Raw genomic sequence first — 21,925 nt, 5'->3', positions numbered from 1 at the left:
CTCTGTACCCACTTGCCCATCTTTACAGTGATATTTACACTCCAGGTGGTTGGATGTTGTTGAATTTGGGAATTAAAAACATCAAATGATGTTAATAAAAAATCAACTGGAGGAAACAGATTTAAGGAGGGTGGGGTTTAAATCCTTTTCCTCCATGACAGTTACAAATTTGGCACTTGAGCAGCATGTGCCACATGCTCACCATCCACTGGTGTGCTGGAGGGCCAGCACCTCATTCCTACTGGAGAAGTGGTTGCCTTCTTTCCATGGAGTAATTCCAGGTATAGGGACAGAGTGTTGCTGCCCTGCCCTGAAGCTGCACTTCTCCCAGTGGAAAGCTCAGCACAACTCATGTCCTGTACTGGTGACACTGGGCTGCACCCATCACTCCAGTGGCAGGGAATTAGGAGATCATTCCTTCCACTCCTGAGGGTGCTTGGGATTAGCTGTGAGTGCATGGACAGAAAACCCATCTCTCAATCAATGAGGCAAAACACGTCCTGTTCCCTTTGCAGACATTGGAAGTGGCTATAAAAAGCAGTTTCTGTGTTTTTCCCACATTGATTAGAAGGCTGAATTTGGTTCTTTTTTTAGTGTTTATCAAGAAAGGTTTGTGCTTTTCTCTGATAAGCTGCACTTAAAAAAGACTGTCTGGTTGGGATGTGTAGAAAATAAACCTCTGTATGCTCGTGCTCCGTTGAACGTGTTTTTTCTTGTCACAGTGACTAAGACCTGACCTAGAATTCGTAGTGTTTACGGCAACAAGGTGACATTTTCCTCTCTAACATTCCCTGTTTTTCATTGTAGGCTTGATCCCTATTCAGATCCCTATTATGACTATGAAATAGAACGGTTCTGGCGTGGTGGGCAGTATGAGAATTTCAGGGTTCAGTACACAGACCCAGATCCATACCGTAACTACCGAGTAAGTAAGGTAACTCCCCTTCCCACGCTTTTCCTTCCAACTCTCTTCCAGGTTCTTCTGCTCCCTGTCATGTTTCCAGTGCAGTGCTTGAAACAGGACTTTTCAAGATGCTTAATCTTGCAAGTAGTTAAATCTTGACTTAATTGCAGCACAGAGCACACTATAAGGGAAGGGAGGGGAGGATGTTCTGTTCCGCTATCGTGAAGGCATAAACAACACTCCAGGCTTGGGAATGAGTGGCTGGAAAGCTGCCTGGTGGAAAAGGACTTGGAGGTGCTGGTTGACAGCAGCTAGACTTGAGCCCAGGTGACCCAGAAGGCCAGTGGCATCTGGGCTGTACCAACCACTGTGTGGCTACAGGACCAGGGCAGTGATTGTCTCTCTGTGCTGGGCACTGGTGAGGCCACACCTGGAATTCTGGGATCAGTTTTGGCCCCTCAGGACAAGACAAACACTGAGAGGTTGGAACTCAGTGAAGGGCAGTGAAGCTGGGGAAGGGTCTGGAGCACCAGGAGCAGCTGAGGGAGCTGGGAGGGCTCAGCCTGGAGAAGAGGAGGCTCAGGGGGGACCTTCTTGCTCTCTGACAGGAGAGTGGAGCCAGGTGGGGGTCGGGCTCTGCTCCCAGGGAACAAGGGACAAGATGAGAGGAAATGGTCTCAGGTTGCACCACTGGAGGGTTTAATTGGATAATAGGGAATTTTTTTTTTCATGGAAAAGGTTGTCCAGCCCTAGCACAGGCTGCCCAGGGCGGTGGTGGTATCCCCATCCCTGGAAGTGTTCAGAAGCCATGTGGATGTGGCTCTTGGGGCCATGGTTAGTGGTGACTGTGGTGCTGGATTGATGGTTGGACTTGATGATCTTAAAGGTCTTTTACAACCTTAAGAATTCCATGTCTGAGATGGGAGGGTAGTTCTTCCTCATGCACACTGGCTGCTCCTCAGTGCACCAGGCAGTTGTCAGTGCTTGCAGCCACATCTGCAACCATTCTTTGGCATTTTGGAGAGGGAGGAAGTTTCCAGGAAATAACTTGGCTGGGGAACAGTTTGCTTGTTAATTCTTGGGAATGATGGAAAGGATTAGGTTTGGGCAGGTGTGTTCTGTGTACCCTGGCATGACTGTTCACTGCTGGTGGATCTGCATGTTGGGGATTGAGTCAAGGAAGCACCAACCAGGTGCTAAAATTCAGTGTGCTGTTGGTTGGTGTTCCTCCAGGAGTAGAACTCAGTGAAAACAAGGCTCTTGAACCCCTTTTTGTCCTCTTCCTTTTGCCCTAATGCTAACTTCATGCCTCTGGAGTAGTGGTCAACATAATCAGTCCTGCCCAGTAGGGAATTTTTCAGTGGTTTTCATCAAATCCTTTAAAAACTGATTTTTCTTTTGCAATAAAACCTTGTTCTCATGCAGAAAGAGGGACTGGTTCTCGCTGTGGTCGCACATGATGCACCACCAATTATTTTCATGGTACTTGTTTGTAAAGTTAATTAGCTTGTTATAAAAGTTATTAGCAATGAAAGACTTGTAAACATCAATACATTTATTTAATAAGCTTAATGAACCAAATTAATTTGACCGTTGCCTTTGAAAATGCCAACTGTGACGGATATGATGTGGTGTTGTGTTTATGTCCAGGTTCTGCCTGCTCAGCAAGCTCCAGATCATTGATCTCCAGATTCTTTGTATCCAGATTATTGATCTCCAGATTATTCATCCCAGTTCTTTGCTCTGACATGGGAGGGTGGATGTAATTCCTTGCAGTCCAGACTTACTGCCTGCTTTGTTGGGAGATGTTTCCACAGCATCATGATGATTTCTCTCTTGTTTTTTTAAAGGAAAGAGAGCGAGAACGGGAAAGGGAAAGAGAGAACAGACAACGGGAAAGGGAGCGGGAGAGGGAGCGAGAGCGGGAACGGGAGCGGCGCCAGCGGGAACGAGAGCGGGAACGGGAGCGGGAGCGCGACAAGGAGCGGCAGCGCCGGAAAGAAGAGTGGGAACGGGAGAGAGAACGAGTGAAGAGGGATGAGAAGGACAGACAGCACAGGGACCGGGACAGGGACCGAGACCGGGACAGGGACCGGGAGCGGGACAAGGACAAGGACAAACCAAAGCCCCGGTCCCCGCTGCTACCAAGGTAAGTGTGTGCTGGGATTGGGATTTGGAGTTTGAGGTGATGTTGGAGCTGATCCCAGTGAAGATCCTTGTTTGAAACTCCTGAGTAAAGTAGTTACTTGAGCCTTGTGGCCACTAAGTGGAGCTAAAACATCAGTGAGAGCTGAGTGTGCATAACGTGACTCTTGAGAGGAGGGTGTCTGTCCATTGGCATGTGGGTATGGAGATCATCATCTCATCCTGCTTCCCTTGAGCCTGGACGAGGTTTTGGGAGGCTGGAGAAGGTTTTGGGAGGCTGAGGGGTTCCTGCAGATTGTGGTGACTCCCTTTGAGGCCTTGACAAATGTCTGTGACAAGAACCAGGGCTGGGTTAGGAGTCTGTGGGTAGCAAAAGTGCCTGGAGAATTATTAAGTGCAACTCCAAAAAGAAAAGGTGAAGGGACTGTGTGCCTCGACATAAGTTTGTGCTCAGTGGAATCACAGTGTGGAGTCAGGTTTATTATCTGTGACTGCCCATTTTTCTGGAAGTCCTGTTTCTGTCCTGTGTGAAAGAGAAAATGGAACCAGACAGACTGAAAGTCCAGGAATGTGATTCATACTTTGTTTCTCTGGCAATCATCTAAGTACCTGTGTATATGGAGTATTTATTAGTGAAGCACTGTATGGGTATCCCAGCTGAATATGGAACCTGTCTGATGGGACATTCTAATTTCATGTCTTTTAGTTCAGAATCATGGAAAACTCTCAAATTTCTTGCTCAGGGACATTTTGAACAGGGCTCGGAGCAACCTGGTCTAGTGGAAGGTGTCCCTACCCATGGCATGGGATGATCTTCAAGGTCCTTCCCAACCCAAACTATTCCATGATTCTATGACCTGCAGGAAAACTGGTCAGCAGTTTCTTGGGAAGAGTGGCAGGTAGAGTCTTCCCAACAGCGTGTCAAGGAACATGTGGACACACAAATGTTGGAGCAAAAGGGATGCAGGGAAGCTGTTTCCCAAGACATATTGGAGCTTGTCCTTCTGCCTGATGTCTGTGTTACTTCTCTGCACTGGAGGAAGGTGTGAAACATGAGGAGCATGAGGAAGAGTTTGTTATAATGAAGAGCAAGGCTAAGAACGCCAGGAATGAGGTGCCACATGGGATTGTGTGATTTCACAATTTAGTCTTGAATCTGACCTGGAATTTTTATTTGCATTAATAGAAGGAAAGCTGATTTTTAACCGTGACTCTCATTTCCAAGAGGAAGTCACAGTTTCAGAACAGTTTGAAGGTATCTTTGGTGCAGTAGCAGTGCCAGAGCAGTTATAGGAATCCATTTAATTACATGCTATGTTTAATTACAATCTTCACTTACAACCACGATTTGTGCACCTTAATTACCACATTGACTGCTGGATTGTGCTCTCCTTGGGGTGGGGATGGGGCAGATCTTGCTGTCCAGAACCATGTGATGGAGATGATGTCAATGAAAGTGACATCAGCTGGTTGGCAGCTCAAGGTATGAGTCACGAACAGTCACCGTGACCGTGACCGGGATCGCTGCGCCCAAGGCTGAGCCTGCCGGTTGCTCCTTCCCTTGGCACTCATGGAGTCACGGGGCAGGGCTTTGTGTGGGAGAGTTTGGGCTGTTAGTGCTACTACCCAAGAGGTGCTGGGTAGGAGTAGTGGCTGTGCTCACCAGCCATCTCAGTCCATGAAACCATCTGTGTAAGCCCAGAGATGGAATTTACAGTGTTCATGATGTGTTTTGGGGATACAGGTCCCCTGTTTCCCTCTGTGACACAAGGGAGCTGTAGATGCCTCTTGGATCTCCAAAACAGGCTCCTTAAGATGAGTCTTGATAATTTAAAAATAGTCTTTGGTGCACCTCTTTCCTTTTTTTTTTTTTAGTTTAAGTATGCTAAGGAGAGGGACTTTTCAAAGGGCATGGAGTGAGAGGAAAAGGGGGAATGCCCTAAAGATGAAGGAATGCAGGGTTAGATGGGATACTGGGAAGAAATTGTTCCATGGGAGGGTGGTGAGGCCCTGGCACAGGTTGCCCAGGGAAGCTGTGGCTGCCCCATCCCTGGAAGTGTCCAAGGTAAGGGTGGAGGGGGCTTGGAGCATCCTGGTCTAGTGGAAGGTATCCCTGCCCATAGCAGGGGCTGGAGCTAGATAATCTTTAAATTATAAATCTTTAATAAATTATAGTCTTTAAATCCCTCACAACCCGAACCATTCCATGATTCTATTCTTTCCAGAAGCAGATCATAGGGAATCTACTGCTTGAAGTGCCTCAGCCTTGTCCTGTAGCACAGGCACTGGTGACTGTAGGGCTGGGCAGAGGGACAGGAAGCAGGGCTTGTTCCTGCCTTCATTTGTGCAGGGCTGGTGGCAAGAAGCTCTTGGAATGTTTGGGTTGAATGAGGAGTTAGTTCTGAGCAGAAAGCTCTAAAATCTCCCCAAAAATCTTTGGTCAGCACCGACACACAGTGTCTCCTCTCAGGGGAGAGTGGAATTAATGGGAATAATTAGCAACTAACCCCAAAACCCCTGTGTTGTTGAAGGCAGCTGTCCAAGTTCTCTTAATCATAGAATCATGGAATCCCAGACTGGTTAGGGTTGGAAAGAACCTTAAAGCCCATCTCATTCCAGCCCCTGTGATGGGACTTCAGTTCTCATGGTTGACAACCATGTCAACGTGACCACTTCCTCCAGCACTGCGGGTGTGGAAAAAAGAAATCTGCAGAAACAAGTTTAGGAAAAGCTTTTGAACAAAGTGAAAGCATAATTCCACCTTCTCCCTTGGGGAACACATCCCTCCCCAGCACTTTGCATTTCCCCAGGAGTCTCTGTCACTCTCGTGGTGTCACCTGGCTCTGGGCTGTGCCACTGTGATCCCACGTAACCTTTTTGACAGGCTCCCAACTTCCTCATGGCAGTGCAGTGGTTCGAGCCGTCTCACCTTTTCTCCAGATCCCTCCGTGCTCTTCTCCAGAGGGCCAGGTTTGGGATTAAACAGCTCCCAAGTTTGTTTAACATGTGAAACTCCTGTGATTGCTCCGTGCTTCCTGGGAAGCAGGATGCACAGTGGTGCCATAGCACTCACCTCTGGGGCTATTTATAGGCTCTGGGCTTTCCCTAATTGCTGGATCCCAGCTTTTGGCAAGTCCAGCCTTTCCAGGCGTCACAGGGGTGGCTCAGGCTGCAGCTGCCCGTTAACATTCCTGCCACTTCCAGAGCCCACGCGGCCCTGCTCCACACTCATTAATGAGCTGGGGAGGCTGGAAAACTGCTCCGCAGAGGTTGGAAAACTACTCCAAAGAGGTTGGAAAACTCCTCCACAGAGGTTGTGTAACCAGCAAGGAGCTTTGCCAAAGGCAGAGCTGAGGATGTCAGTAATTACAGGTAGATGCCGGCTGGTCTGTTGGCGTAGGAGCTCCCTGGGGTAGAGGCTGGAGGAAGGAACAAACCATGACCTACAGAATGGAAAGGATGAGAGAAAACTCAAAGAGCAAATAGCCAGGAACATGGAAACAAGTTCCCTTTCCATTCATTGAAAGCAGGAAGGTTTAATCTGATCTCTAAACAACAGCAGAGTTTAAGGCTGATAACATGGAGCAGCCAGAGGATTTCCTGGCATTGCTGGGGATGAGGAGTGATAGAATTTGACAATGATGTAAAACTGGTGGACTCAGGGACGTGGGTTTCTACTTGCACCTTTGAGAAGAGGCTCCAGTGGGATTGTTGCATGTGGATTGGCCTTTTTGGAAGGAATTGCAAAAATTAACTTCCAGTACCTGAAGGGAGCTCACAAGCAAGACAGAGAGGGACTTTCTGCAGGAGCATGGAGTGACAGGAAAAGGGGGAGTGACTTAAACTAAAAGAGTAGGTTTAGATTGGATGTTAGGAAGTAATTCTTAAGATGAGAGTGGTGAGGCCCTGGCACAGGTTGCCCAGAGAAGCTGTGGCTGCCCCATCCCTATAAGTGTCCAAGGCCAGTTTGGATGGGGCTTGGAGCAACCTGGGCTAGTGGAAGGTGTCCCTGCCCATGGCAAGGGGTGGAACAAGATGAGCTTTCAGGTCCCTTCCAACCCAGACTATTTCATGATTCTGTGAATGTGCAATTTCTGCTTTATGCTCTTGGGTTGGTTATTTTTTTCCCCAAGATGAGCACTCCAGAAGTTTATAATCTGAGGTTGCAATGCCAGTAAAACTGTTCCTCCTCCTCCTCTTTCCTCAGGCATCAAACACTTAAACAAGCCAGGACACTTTATGATCAATTAGAAGGATAACTTGGCTGTCTGTCCTCCTGCTCCCCATCTCCAGAACGAGTTCTGATGCCTCAGGCTGGGCCTGATTTTTGCTGAGTGCAAAATTCCTTCTTTCTCTGTTGCCAGTGGAGCTCTGTGTTGTGCAAAGCATTTCATGGATAAAGAATGAAATATGTTCTCTGAAGAAACTTAGAGCAGTGCAAGATGTTCTGACCCTTTACTGGGAGCAAAGGCCCTGCACAGCGAAATAATTCATTTTAATCCCTCTATTGTTGCCATAGGCCTTTATCCCACTGGAATCCGAGCTAATCTGGTTGTTGCAGGAGCACATGAAGCAACACGGTGTTGTGGGACCTGTTGGTGGTTGTATTCCCAAAGCACCGAGGGACATTGAGGAGTTCATTCCCGAGGGGAAGCAGAGGGGCAGACACTCAGCTCTTCTCTCCAGTGACCAGTGACAGGACCCAAGGGAACAGCTGGAGCTGTGTCAGGGCAGGTTTAGGTTGGATATTAGGAGAAGGTTCTTCCCCTAAAGAGTGGTGGGGCACTGAACAGGCTCCCCAGGGCAGTGGTCACCAAGGAAGGCCTGGACGTGGCACTCAGTGCTCTGGGCTGTGTGACAAGGTAGGATCGGTCACAGGTGGGACTCGATGGTCTGGGAGGTGTTTTCTGTGATTCTCTAAATTTGGTCAGGGCCTATGACTGAATATGGAATATGGACCCAAATTCTGTGGAACACCAGTTCCAGGTAGGATGAGGAGGAGGAGGAGGCTGTTGTCCTCAGAGGTGTTCTGAGGAGGTGACAGCAGCTCAGAAGCTGCCAGAAGGGAGCAGTGTCCCAACGACCCATCCTGTGATTATCGCACACACAACACTTTTTGGGAAGGAAGTTCCTAAAATCCTGTTAATGGAGAGCACTTAGGCAGCCATTAAAAATAAAAATAACCCCTGCGAGTGGGAACACGGAAAACTGAAAGCAAAGTCAGAAAGGGCAAATCATAAATCCTTGAAAAACCCTTCCAGCAAGGAGCGTTTCTTCCCAGCTTCTGTTGAGCTGCCACCTGGATTGTGAGGTGCTGCAGATCCCAGGATGAAAGGGTACGTGATCCTGTGGCCACGCTCACCCTTGTGTTATTTTTCCAAGCTGCTTCAAGTTGACTTTGTTAATCTCTGGGCTGCGCACGTTAATGAGCCGGATAACCCAGAGTCTGAAATCAATGAGTGCAGGTTATCCAGGGCTTGCAAACCAGAAAGTGTTGGAATGAGGTTGATTAGATAAAGGAGTGGCAAAAAGAAGGGAATGCAAATGGAGTGATTCATAGTTGTGTGTGTGTGGATCACAAACCAACTGAACTCTTTTTTTTTTAAGAATATCTAATTCTTAGTGTTCCTGGGTCTTTGTTGTGTTTTCCCACAGCTTTTGGTGGTCTTTCCATGCAGCTAGCTGGATCTGCTCCCTATCTTTGGACTTAGAGGCTCTGTGTGAAAGCATCTCTGTCTCAAATACAACTTGGTTTTTTTTGGTGGGTTTAATGGTGGCATCTCATCCCACTACCTAAAGATGGTGTGAGAGGGTGATGGATTTTGGGTTCTCTTAGTTTTCCCTGTGGGAATGTTGGCTTTTCTTAAAAGAAATCCTTCATTCTTCCCAATTTGTCCTGCCATGGGGGGAAGAGCAGGTAGGACAGTTCCCATTTGTTCTGCAGGATAGACAACTGTGTGCTCTTCCTGGGTTTGAGTTGGGCATTGCTAAGCCCCTGGAATGCTCTGATTTAGTCTCATATCCATGAGAAGTCATGGAGAGGGGAAAAACAACCTCCATAAGGAGGCTCTGCACCCTCCCTGGGAGGCTTCTTGGAGTGCAGTGACTTAAGGGAAGCAAATGGCCTCGGGCTGTTGAGGTTCCCAGGCTGGAGCTGGACCTCTACTCCTGCACATTCCAGGTGTCCCACACAGCATTGCCCAGAGGAGGATTTCCCTTCTCTCCACAGACTCTGAGGTTCTTCAGGCTCACAGTCCAGTGCCCTGCATGGAAACACTGCTGTGATAAACATGATAATAACTTGTTTACATCCCTGTTTTTTCTGGTGCAGCTTCCAGCTGGAGCAATAGAACCTGGTTAGACGGCTTTGCTTTCATTTCTGCTCCCAGTTCTTTTGGGAAGTTAATGATAAGAACAGCTCTGCTCTGGAAACAGGCTGGGAGAGCTGGGAGTGTTCAGCCTGGTGAAGAGAAGGCTCCAGGGAGACCTTAGAGCCCCTTCCAATGCCCAAAGGGGCTCCAAGAGAGCTGGAGAGGGACTTTGGACAAGGGCCTGGAGTGCCAGGACAAGGGGCAATGGCTTCTCACTGCCAGAGGGCAGGATTAGATGGGATGTTGGGAAGGAATTCTTCCCTGTGAGGGGCATGAGGCCCTGGCACAGGTTGCCCAGAGAAACTGCAGCTGCCCCATCCCTGGAAGTGTCCAAGGCCAGGTTGGACAGGGCTTGGAGCCACTTGGTCTGGGGGAAGGTGTCCCTACCCATGGCAGGGGGTGGAGTAGGAACTGGATGATCTTTCAGGTCCCTTCCAACCCACACCATTCCATGATTCTATGATAATAAAATCTCTCCACGAACCAAACCAAACTTTTCCAAGTTCTCCACAAAACATTCCTCTAGACTGGAGTTTTTGTTAGTCCTTGTGACTCTTGAGGTGCTACCTCTGCTTCCACAGGAAAAGACAAAGGATTTCGTAACTGTAAATTGAAATGAAGGGCATCGAGTGACTGTGGATCTCAAGGAATGTGTTTTTCTTTGGCATTTCAGAGCTGGAGTTCCTGGGAGATCTCCCACACTGGATTTTTATTAAAACATGGTAAAGTCTGGGGCAGGATCTCTGGACAGGATCTCTGCCTCTCTCATTTAGAGAAGTCTCTTGAGGCATCAAATGCTCAGCCCTTAGGGTAGATCACATCTCTGATAGGTTTATCTCCCTGCTATGATGATTTCATCCTGGAGGTTCAGATGGTATCTCCACTCTTTAATTTCCAAGCCTCTCCCCATCAGGCTTTGAAGAAATTCTTCCTTTTTTTTTTTTTAGCGACTGATAACTCAGCTTTAGGTGGAAACAGCTTGAGAAAATCTTATTCTTTGCTAATATTTCACCAAGATCAACAAGCACGAGCTCCAAGGTCCAGCATTTCCTGTGGTACACACGGAGGTGGATTTTGGTAGCTGTTGTCCTTCTCCTTTTTGCTGAGACAGGAAAAATTCCTTGCACCCTGCTGGAATTTGTTTTGCAGCAATTACAGGTCTCTTCACAACTGCCTTGGCACATGGCTCCAGTCATTCCTCGAGTCCACTTCCTTTGGAAAATTCCACTGCCGCTGAAGGAAAACTCAGTGCTGACGCAATCCCAGCTTTCCTGCGAGAAACTCAAAGGCTTTTAAGTCATGGCTGGACTTTCCTCTTGGAGCAAACTGAGCTGTAAAGTGTGGCCAGAAGAGCAGCCCTGGAGCCAGCCTGACGTCACCACTGGCCGTGGGTGATAAGGTTTGCGTTCCCTGTGGGAGCCGTGTCCCACGGGAGGGGGAAGGAAGGACAGAAGCACTTTCCCCAGGAAACTTTTTTTTTCCTCTAAGATTAGAAATGCTGTGGCAGCATTTGCATAATACATGAGGAGAGCAGCAAAGGCTGTGCAGCTCTGCTTTGCCCCCTCCAATCCTCGTTGAGTTCGGGGTTTATTTGGGAGCTGGGTTTCTCTGGGAGCCGGAGCGCGTGCGGTCGGGAGCTGGCTGACCTACACCATGCTGCCAGCTGGAGCTGTCCCTGTTCCTCCTCTCCTTGCCAAAGCCACGTTCAGCTTCATTTCTTCTCTTAATTGCTGTCATTAAATTCCAGCCAAAGAGGCATCAACGTGTTCGATCTGGAAAATAAAGCTTTTAGTTATTTTAAGGGAAAAATGGGCTTCAGAAATAGCGAAGCTCTGCAGCCCATGCTGGTGCCTGGGTGATCCTTGAGGCTCTGGAAGGAAATTAAGGTGCTTTTGGTCAGCCTGTCTTGTCTCTTATTCCCTGTAATTTACTGGTTTTAAACCTTGTGGCGTAGACTTAAGTCATGGTTTAACCCCCCAGCTAAAACCAGCCTAATTAAGGAGTTAATTCTGAAATACTGAAAACGTTTCCTAAAAATTGCAATTTGGTGAAAAGGATTTTGGGATTAACAAGTGGATTTTTTTGCCAGCCCCTCTCCATGCTGAAGTGTGTGAGGTTTGCCTGCAGCCTGGGAAACTGCTGAGGATGAGGATGAACTCTTTAGGTGATCCCATGGCTCACCACCCCGGCACAGCTGGGATTCTTCCCTCCTTCCCTCCTCTTCTTCGTGGCTCAGCTCCTGCAGCTGGTCAGACCCTGCAGGTTGGACTCACTGACCCAGCAGCAAACCATTCTTATCTCTTAATTTATTGAATTAAGGAGTTGGGAACTCCAGCAAGCACCAGATTCAGCACAAAATGGGAAGGAAAAACTACCTGGTTGCAAGAGTGAAAGCGAGGAGAAAAGCTCCCCCTTCTCACCTTCCAACAGTGTCTTCAGTGGAACTGCAGGCTGAATTGGGATGTTCCTCTTGGCAGTGGCTCCAGTTCACTTTCAGCTCTGACTCCTGAATTCCACTGGAGAAGTGGAGCCGAGCAGCATCAGTTGCCAGTCCCTCACTTTAGGTTGAAGGAGTTTATTTGGTGATGCCACACGTTAGGAACGCAGGCAGCTCTTGAGGAAAGGCTTTGAAAATGTCCTGACATGAGCATCATCTTCCTTGTCTGTAGTGTATTTACTGCTGAGTGTAGAAGCCAAGCATATCCCAAAATGAGGCTTTCTATTGTGGTTTTCCCAGGGAAAAAAACCTTTCCTCCAGAAAGTGACTTCACCCAGAGAGAATTGCATCAAAGCAGGTAATAGGTGCAAGTAATGAAATTTGCTTTCAGAGTCATTACTGCTCCAAGCTGAGGAGTTCAGCCTAAGTTGTTCCCACATGGAGTTGGAGCTGAGCTCCAGCTCCCTGGATGAGCTGTTGGATGTGAATGTGAACTGATTTTTAGGAAGATGATAAATTCTCCAGGAGGTTTTTCTTTCTGAAAATTGTTGCAGGAGGGAGTTGGGCCTGAGAGGGACAAGGTTGTTCATTAGTTCATAGAATCATGGAATACCCTGAGTGCGAAGGGACCCACAAAGATCATCAAATCCAAATACTGACCCTGCATAGGACACCCCAAAATCACACCATGTCCCTGAGAGTGTTGTTCAAATGTTCCTTGAGCTCTGGCAGCCTTGGGACCGTGACCACTGCCTTGGAGAGCCTGTTCAGTGCCCAGCCATCCTCTGGGGGAAGAACCTTTCCCTGATATTTGACCTAACCCTCCCCTGGCACAGTTGTTGGCTTTCACAAGCCTGGACACTGCAGGAAAAGCTTCTGCACAGGTTTTACCCAGGTCTTTAGATGGATGATGCCTCTGCTCTCCTGTGCCAGCAGAAAATCCCTTCTGCACTTCCCAAAGCTGCAGACAGTGATCCCTCAGGAAGGGACATTGGATCAGGATATTAGAGCATTATCCATGACATCCTCACATGGTTTTATCCTCCTTTCCTTGCTGTTTATTCTGCTCTTGATCCAAGGTGTGTAGGCTGTTCCCAGCCTTCTTTTTCTTCCTTCTCTGCACTTGGTTGATTTGAGGATATTCCAGAGGTCAAAATGGCTTCAAAATGAGTTTGTAAACTGGAAGTTTGTAAACAGCTGCTGAAGGAGACCTTGGCCCCAGCTATGACTGTTTATTGTTATCAGGGTAGAAGTAATAGGTCCAGTGTGTCTCAACCCCATATTCAGGGTCGTGGTCTTCCTCCATGATTAAATACTCATGGAGTTGTGGCTGTAACGTGGAAAACTTGACCATCCCACTGCAAATGTCATGTGCTGAGTTAAATAGTGTGTGTTGGAGCAGCGGTGGAAAGGGTGAGGATGGAATGAATAACACTGAGCTGTAGCCCTGCCTGGGACTCCCTGACCAGGCAGTTTTGCATGTTAGATGTAATTGTCCTCTTTTGAAGCTGGAATGAGATTTGTGGGAGAGGTGAAGGCGAAAGAAGAGTTTCTCCTCATGTAAAATTGTGAATATACTGAGGTAGATGTGGGACTAAGAATACAATTGCCTTTGTATCAGCAAAGATAAGGAAAGAGTCGGATGCTGGATTTTTAGATCAGCATATCCAAGTTCTGGAGTCAGGAAGAGGTAACACTGCCAGCAAGGAGGGGATGAGGCTCCTTGGTGACTAGTGAAGCCTTCAAAGGGCTGAACAGGCTGCTAACGAAGAGCTTTAATTATCCTGTTGTCTGTTGAAGTGTTGAGGCAAGAAGCAGAGTCCCTGGAATTATTAGAAAAAAGTGGAGGAGGCTTTTTTATCTTAAAAGGTAGAGGAAGTTGGGTGGGGAGTGGTTACTTCAGTTGTGTGACTAATGGGGTGGTACTGGCTGAACCCAGCCATGGAAGGGGCCTTTCCTCCCCCAAATTCTCATAGAGTTAATTATTTGGAGAAAAGGAACAAACACATCACTGTCCTGGTAATTTGATGAGTGCAACACACTTCATAAAGCTTTATTCCAGCACAAACTTTGCCTAAAACCCAAGGGAGAAGGTCAGAAGCAGGTGATTGAGGAGCTGGGTGCAGGTTACTGAGGGCAAGGAAAAATTCAAAGTTAAATCACCCATAGATAAGAGAGGTAATAAAGTCTCGTCCTGAAGAAACTCGTCCTGGAGAACTTAAGGAAGTGTCTGGTGCAGGTGCCTTGGGTTATTTTCAGAGAGTTGGGGAGGAGAAGGGAAACCTGGAGAACCAAAAAAAGGGAAAATAGGAGTAGGACCCTTAAAAGGGAAGGGAGAAGGTGGAGGGTGTCTGGCCTGACTGGTCACATCCTCCACACATGTTTAGTGGTGTTTATAAGCACCTGGAGGATAATCCAGTGATAAATCAGCCATGATGAGCTGCATTATGCTCAGGTGAGGGAGGAACCATTCTCTTCAGAAGGGTGAGAACAGGTCACTGTACCTGGGCCTCTGACACAGCCCCACGGGATGTCCTGATAAGGGAATTGTAGGAGAATAATTCAAGATTAATCTCTTCTGAGTGACTCTGCTCTCCATTGCACTGGGGACTGCCTGCCAGGATTGGGCTGCTGCATCTCAACAGGTGCAGGAAGAACCAGGTTTCCCCCCTTCCCTCTTGCTTGTGTCCATTCCTTTGAGGCCAAAAGCTGAACCTGAAATCAGCTGGGAGGTCACTACTTAGTCAGTGTGGTAAAGAAGTTTGCAAAATTGTAGGTTTGCAGACACTGGTTTAAAACTGAGAGTTATTCTAACACTTTATCACCCCAAAATGATGCTGGATGTTCTGCAATGGAGGTTAAGCAGGTACTGCTATGAGAAATGACTTTATGGGGTATTTTCATGGCCCTGTGTATCTATTTATATGTTTTATTACAATATATTTATATTTCTGATATCTTTTCCTGGATCCTTGTGAATCTTCCTTTATAAACCTCCCTCAAAATTCCAGCTATTTGACTCCTCTTTGTTTTCCAGCCGTCAGCCTGAGCCACCAAAGAAGGACAAGGAGTCGGCCGCGCTCGGCACGGCCCAGTCGAAGCGGGCGGACGAGTGGAAGGATCCCTGGCGCCGATCCAAGTCCCCCAAAAAGAAACTCGGCGTGTCCGTGTCCCCCAGCCGTGCTCGGAGGCGCCGGAAAACCTCTGCTTCCTCAGCTTCTGCCTCTGGCTCCTCCAGGTGAGGGAGGGTAGAGAGCCTGGCACATCCATTAGCGTGTCCAGGAGTTGGATGTGGCTGACTCGGCACCAGGGAAGGTGTTGAGGTGTTTGGAACAGGTTGCCTGGAGAGGTTGTGGATTCCCCATCCTTGGAAGTGTTCAAGGGCAGGTTGAACAGGTCTTGGAGCAACCTGGGCTAGTGGAAGGTGTCCCTGCCCGTAGCAGGGGGTAGAACTGGATGGATCCTTAAGGTCCTTTCCAAGTCAACCCATTCCATGATTTTACGTTTGGGAAAGCAGTTCAAGACCTGTAGTTCAGTAACACCTATGAACAGGTAGTGACATGGAATCCAAAGGGGGCAGGGAAAACTGTGGGAGCTGTGCTGTGACCTTTTGAAGATTAGGAAAAAACAAGTCCTTGGAAAAGCCACTTTTCAGGTCAGTTAGACCTGGATGCAGCCTAGATGTTACTGCCATTACATCTAGTAACTGATCTAGATGAAAACTAACCTTAATAGCACAAAGAGCTGGAAGCTGTAAAAGTTGGAGCTTGGTCACTCCAGGAGAGATGAGGTGAGCCCACTCCAGTAAGAGCATGTTGATGCTACTGGGAAAAACTGGGGTTGTGGAGGTTTGACAGAGCCTTAGAGGCTGGAGTGGGGCTTGGAAACCAACAGGTGTAAAATAAGATCAAAACCGGCATTCAGAAAGAAACTCCCTGGATCTGGGAGCCTCGAGGAAGAAGCTGGATCCATTTTCTTTGAATGTTTGAACTTGAAGCTCTTGAAAAAAGGGGGGAAAGTATCCCAGAGGAATGAGGAACATGCTGAATTGGAGATAGGAATCTAAAAGCCAAAGCCCTCCTGAAGCAGATTTTCTTGCTGGGATCACTGCACCTGAGGTTTTTCTGTTTTCCCTGACCTGTCAGGGATTGTCTGGTGAAAAGGCATAAAAATGTATGGAAGCAGTTCCCAAAAAGGATGGAAAATCAATAACTAAAGAAGGAGAGGCTTATTTAAGGGTGCAAAGAGGGTTGGAAGAAGAGGATCCTGCCTTAATGAAAAGGGGGAGCTGAGGATAGGCTGCAGTCCTGATAGGAGGAGAAGGCAGGTAGTTTTTGGAGCAGAACTTGGGAAGAACATACTTGGAGACTCAGGTCTCAGAGGACTTTTTAAGAGGTTATAAATTCTAATATTTTTGTTTCAGGTCCTCTTCTCGTTCATCCACCTATTCTGGTTCAGGCTCCTCACGATCTCGCTCCAGGTCATCTTCCTACAGCTCTTACTCCAGTCGCTCCTCGAGGCACAGCTCTTTCTCAGGCAGCAGGTCCAGGTAATGGCTCCTGGGATTTGGAACCAATGAAAACTGGTTTTCTAACAGCTCCTTTTTGCTGCTACTTAAAAGCAAATAATGAGCTCTTGAAATAATTCATTCAAACCACTTCCCTGAGTAAGGGAGGCTGCCAGTGTGGATGTTGGATGAAGGAAATCCATCAGCCACCCCCTCCTCTCCCCAGTCCTCCCACCCACGAGCATGGTGCTGTTGTGGCTGGGCCCTTCCCCATGCCTCTGGTAAATTAACATTCCCATCATTTGCATTTTAAGATTGGAAGAAGTTCACTGGCATCTCTTTCCTATGGCACTGGAATTTCTATTTCAAGAGGCAAATCACATTTCTTTATTAAAGCAGTTGTGTGTTGTGATAGACCTGGCACTTCAAAGCAGCAATTCAGTGTCTCAGACTGATTAAACAGAGGGATGTTTATTCCTCTGCAACTTCCTTGCCCCTGCAGACAGTTTCCCAAGTCTGGAATATACATAGTAAAAGAACTGGCTCCCTGGATAGGCACCTCTTCAGGGCTCAGCTCACACAGAGTGGATCACAAGAGACCTGGTTTCTCCTAGGAAAGGCTCAGGTGGAAGCTGGTCTCACCTGGGGAGCAGTCTGACCTTCCCCCATCCACCCCATTCTGGACTCTGCTCCTTGCAGGACAGTGCCAGGTGTAGGTGACCCACTTGGGCCTCTCCCTGAAAGTAGGAGAGTAAGGAACACCCTGGTCCCTAACTGTTCTCCAGAAAGCCTGTCATCCAGGTGTCTGGCTTTCTGAGGTACTGTGTTTCAGCAGAGGGACTTCCAGTCTTGGCAGTGGGATGAATCACCTGAGCACATGTTGTGTCCTGCCAGTAGCTCAGCTCAGGTCAGTCCTGGGCTTAGGAAACAGCTCCTACCCTTTGATTCGTTGCCTTTGAGATGCACCCCATTTTTCACCTTGTATTAAATATTAGATTTAGGTGTATTTTTTGTGTCTTTCTCCCAGGGTTTTTGGGGTTTTGCTGCTGTTTAAAGGATAAGCTGCACTAGGAGTTACAGGGCATAAAACAGGTTGGGGCAATTCATGCTGAACCTGCAAGTCAAAATCCTACTTATTTTCACATAGACATTCTCCCTAAGGAGGGAATCCAGAGAGTATGGAAACAGCCTCAGGTGTTGGTGTGGAATACCTGCAGGGCCTCTATTCCAGCTGACCCTATTTTTTTCCTTTTGTTTTCTGCTTTTACCACTGTCTGATGCCACAAATTAAGTTTTATTGAACAGTGTCCAAATATAAATGAAGTTTAAGCTCAGGACTAGTTCCCTGGCGAGGAAGGAGTAGTGTCTAAATGCACTGAAAGCCAGTAAAACCTCTTGCAATCCCAGAGACTGAGCTGAGTGACGTCTTTTCCTTCCTAGATCACGGTCCTTCTCATCTTCTCCCTCTCCTTCTCCAACACCGTCTCCACACAAGCCGCTGGCGAAGGCCAAAGGGGAGTTATTGCCACCTCCTGGGAAAGGGTAAGGCTTCATCTCCCTCTGGATACCCCAGTGCAGAGTCCAAACAGGAGCCTGATCCCCCAGTCAGACCCTTCAGCCCTTCAGTGGCCTTAGGCTGGAGGAGGGCAGGGTTAGGAGGGATATTGGGAAGGAGTTCTTCCCTGTGAGGCTGGGGAGGCCCTGGCACAGGTTACCCAGAGAAGCTGTGGCTGCCTCATCCCTGGAAGTGTTCAAGGCCAGGCTGACAGGGCTTGGAGCAATGTGGGATAGTGGAAGGTGTCCCTGCCCATGGCAGGGGGTGGAACTGGATGATCTTTCAGGTCCTTTCCAACCCAAACTATCCTGAGATTCTACAGCCTGGTTGACAACTGAAGGAAGAAATCAAAGATACAAAATAGAACCTGCATAGAAGAGTGTTTAGCTTGTCACATTTAATTAAATAATGACACTTTAACTTACTAAATACAAGTTAAGCTGTGCAAGTATCCTTAAATATTACATGTATATGTGAGTGTTTAAACACATGCCTGATTTACTCCTTAAACTGTGTGTGCAGATATATTTATACAGAAGCTCTATGAAAGTTTAATTCATTGCTGTGGCTTTGGTTAATGCACAGCCTTAGAATAAAGAAATGGTTTAGCTTCATCAACTTTTAACACTGGAATACAAATGAAAACAGGACTATGAAGATGGTTTTGGCACACTGTGACAGTGCTCCTGCTCTTTTAAATTCCTGAAATTGCTATTTCACAAACTCTGCAACAGTAAATTACGGATATGTCGGAGGGTGACACAACACCATGTGATGTCACCTCTTGTAAGGTGACCTGCAAGTAAGTGACACCATGGGAATCCCCTTAAATTCTCTAGTATATGGGACAGTCACCTTTGTCACACTTTATGTACCTTATTAACCTGGGGGTTTGGGTTTTTTTCCTTCTCCACTCAGGGCTCAGCCCTCAGAGGCCTCGCTCGGCATCTGCATCGATGTCTTTGCACCCTCCCAGTGCTCGTGCAGTGCTGGTTTGGTAACACCACAGCACTAGGACAGGGATTATTTTCACTGGATAACATAGCATGTGCTTAATCCTGTGTTCTGCAGGGGATAAATGCAGATATTGAGCACGAGAGGAGGAATTAACAGTGTCTTTGTGCAGACAACCACCTCCTCCCTGATTAATCAGTGCTGGGATGTACCAGTGCCTAAAGGGAGCTGGAGAAGGACTTTGGACAAGGGCCTGGAGTGCCAGGACATGGGCAATGGCTTCTCACTGCCAGAGGGCTGGGTTAGCTGGGATATTGGGAAGGAATTCTTCCCTGTGAGGGGCATGAGGCCCTGACACAGGTTGTCCAAAGAAGCTGTGGCTGCCCCATCCCTGGAAGTGTTCAAGACCAGCTTGGGTGGGGTTTGGAGCAACCTGGGCTAGTGGAAGGTGTCCCTGCCCCTGGCAGGGGGATGGAACTGAATGATTGTTAAGGTCTCTTCCAGCTCAAACCATTCCATGATCATATGTTGAGCAATATCCAGCTGTCAGAGCAGAGGTTGGGGTGCTCTTTGCCCTGAACTGAGCAGCACTGAAGAGCCACAGTGATTCTCATCTCACAGAGTGGGTGCTAAATAGCACAGTGGTATTCCCATCCATTTTTCCACAAACACAACCCAAGGGATGGATCCAAGGAATATTTGCACACACAGGCTCTTGTGCGTCCTCCTGATCTGTGTGATGGATTGAAAAAGAAAGTCTTTTTGTTAACTGTGTGCATTTCATGCTGAAGCCTGACTGGCAGATTTTAAGTAGGTGTATGTGTTTGGGATAAAAATGCACAGAATTAAATGGATAAGAAACAGTGATTCACACAGTCTACTTCAGGAGTTAATTTACAAGTCAAATATCTCCCAAATTGCCTGTTTTGTAGTAATTTGTCCCTGAAAAGGTGAATTAAATATGGGAAACAAACCTCTTCAGGAAAATCTGTGTTATTTGAATGTGTTTAAGTGAAATAGCCAAGTGTCTGTAGCTACAGGAATCACGTCTAGGCCAGGTTGGATTTGGCTTGGAGCAACCTGGTCTAGTGGAAGGTGTCCCTGCTCATGGAAGGGGGTAGAATGAGATGAGTTTTAGGGTCCATTCCCACACAAACCATTCCATGATTCCATAGTCAATATAACATTAATCAACAACAAACCTGAGCATATCTCATCACTTCTGAGAATGTCTGTGGTTTGTACCTACTGACTTTGATAACACAAGTGAAAATTGTCATTTTTACAGTGACAAATCTGTGAAGAAACTCGCTGCCCTTCCAGTCCCTCAGCCACTCACTAAAATTACAACAACTGCTCCAGAGCCAGCCAAGCCAGGGGATAATCGGGAGGCAAGGAGGAAGGAACGTCAGACACGGACTCCACCCAGGAGGTAAGAGAGCTGCGGGTGGAGTGAGCCTTGATCTCCTGGAAGATACAGCAAATCCAGGGTTCTTCTCCAGAGTACCACCAGTGCTCTTCAGTGTTAAAGGATAAATCCATTTCCTGGGGCAGGGAGGAAATGGGAAGAGAGGGAGGGAGTAGGGGGTGAATGTTTGCCCCAGCAAGTGGCTCCTGCCTCTGAAGGCGGGGGGGGGATGAAGCAGGTGGAAAAATGATTTGTGTCAAAATCAGGGCTTGGAGTGGGGGGGGAAAAAAGGCAGTTTTGAGAGGTGCTGGTTGTGGAGGTGGTACACCAAGGAAAAAGGTGTGTACACATCTTGCTGGCTCCCTGCCCTGCTTTCCCTTCCTGCCTTCATCCTATGTGACTCCAGTATTCCAAGTGACATAGCAGTGTGGTACCTCTGTGTCTGGTCTGTGGAAGCAGCAGTTTGGTGTGTAAGAAATGTATTTCCTAGAAATATCCATTTTATGAGCGCACAAGGAGCCTGGGAATGTTTCATGCCTGCAGTAAGGCATAAATGGTTTTCTTGGATCATTGAAGATTTTTGAAGGTGGGTCTGATCTGTTTTCCACTCAGGTTTTCAGAAGCATCCCAAGTCAGTTCTTAATTTTCCATGGCATTGGATCTCTTCCTTCTTCCCAAGAGTAGAGTGCCTGGGCTGTTCAGTTCTGTCTCCTCCATTGGTGAAAACATGATGACAGTTCCTTTTCTCTAGAAACTCTGTCTGTTCTAGTTTCTGTTTCTCTTACTTCAGTTAATGATTAATATTCATCTCAGATGTTTTTAACCACCTTTCCTTATTCTTTATTCCAGTCTTGGCATTTCAGGGTGGTTTTTTTCATGCTTATACCCACTGCCCTACACTCTCCAAATGACAAGACAACTCTATTTATGTTAGGAATGGTGTTCTAGTCCCAAAAATGTGTAGGGTTATTTGTACAGCCTGAAATACAAGATATCCCACTGCATTAGACAGGTAGCAATTCTAATTTGTAGGAAGCTGTCCTGGGATAGAGTGAATTTTCTTCTTAGTGTCTGGTGTGTTTTGGATTTAGGATGAGAATAATGTTGCTAATGTGTGGATGTTTTGGTGGTTGCTCAGTAGCTCACCCTAAGTCAAGGACTTTTGAGTTTCCGTACTCAGGAGGGAGGGAGCACGGCCAGGACAGCTGACCCAAACTGGCCATGGGGATATTCCACACCACAGAACATCATTCCCAGTGTATAAACTGGGGGAGGTGGCTGGAAGGGGCCGATCACTGCTCAGGGCACTGATCAGAGGATGGTGAGCAACTCTGTTGTGCATCACTTGTTTCTCGTGGGTTTTTCCCCCTCTCTCTCTCCTTTTCCTTACAGTTCCTATTTTGTGATGGTGTCACTTGCTGTCTTGCAGGAGGACCATCAGTGGCAGCATCAGTGGCAGTGCCAGCAGCTACAGCGGCTCCAGCTCCCGATCCAGGTCCTTGTCTCGGTCTCTCTCCAGATCTCATTCCAGATCATCCTCTGCCTCAGTCTCTCATTCCCCATCTGGGTCCAGGAAATCCAGGTACACCCTTGACCCTTCATTACTGTTATTTAAATAGGAGAGATTGTGACTGTTCTTCACTG

At 47.4% G+C, this 21,925-nt stretch overlaps 1 protein-coding gene across 7 annotated transcripts in view; it reads left to right on the top strand.

Moving 5' to 3' along the window:
• Positions 1–21,925, top strand: part of ZC3H18 (zinc finger CCCH-type containing 18) — a 46,467-nt gene that overhangs the window by 15,568 nt on the left and 8,974 nt on the right. For 4 of the 7 annotated variants that reach the window (XM_050311705.1, XM_050311703.1, XM_050311709.1 and 1 more), the window contains 7 exons: positions 808–934; positions 2,755–3,053; positions 14,895–15,095; positions 16,281–16,406; positions 17,805–17,906; positions 20,162–20,305; positions 21,711–21,863. In XM_050311705.1, the coding sequence (XP_050167662.1) occupies positions 808–934; positions 2,755–3,053; positions 14,895–15,095; positions 16,281–16,406; positions 17,805–17,906; positions 20,162–20,305; positions 21,711–21,863 (1,152 nt within the window). The remainder of the gene's footprint in view (positions 1–807; positions 935–2,754; positions 3,054–14,894; positions 15,096–16,280; positions 16,407–17,804; positions 17,907–20,161; positions 20,306–21,710; positions 21,864–21,925) is intronic. The other 3 variants (XM_050311710.1, XM_050311708.1, XM_050311707.1) reach the window with 1 other exon arrangement.

The sequence above is a fragment of the Myiozetetes cayanensis genome, unplaced genomic scaffold (genome assembly GCF_022539395.1).
Source record: "Myiozetetes cayanensis isolate MyiCay16 unplaced genomic scaffold, myiCay2020 scf16, whole genome shotgun sequence".
Classification (NCBI taxonomy): Eukaryota; Metazoa; Chordata; class Aves; order Passeriformes; family Tyrannidae; genus Myiozetetes; species Myiozetetes cayanensis.
This window is presented reverse-complemented; position numbering and strand designations above follow the sequence as displayed.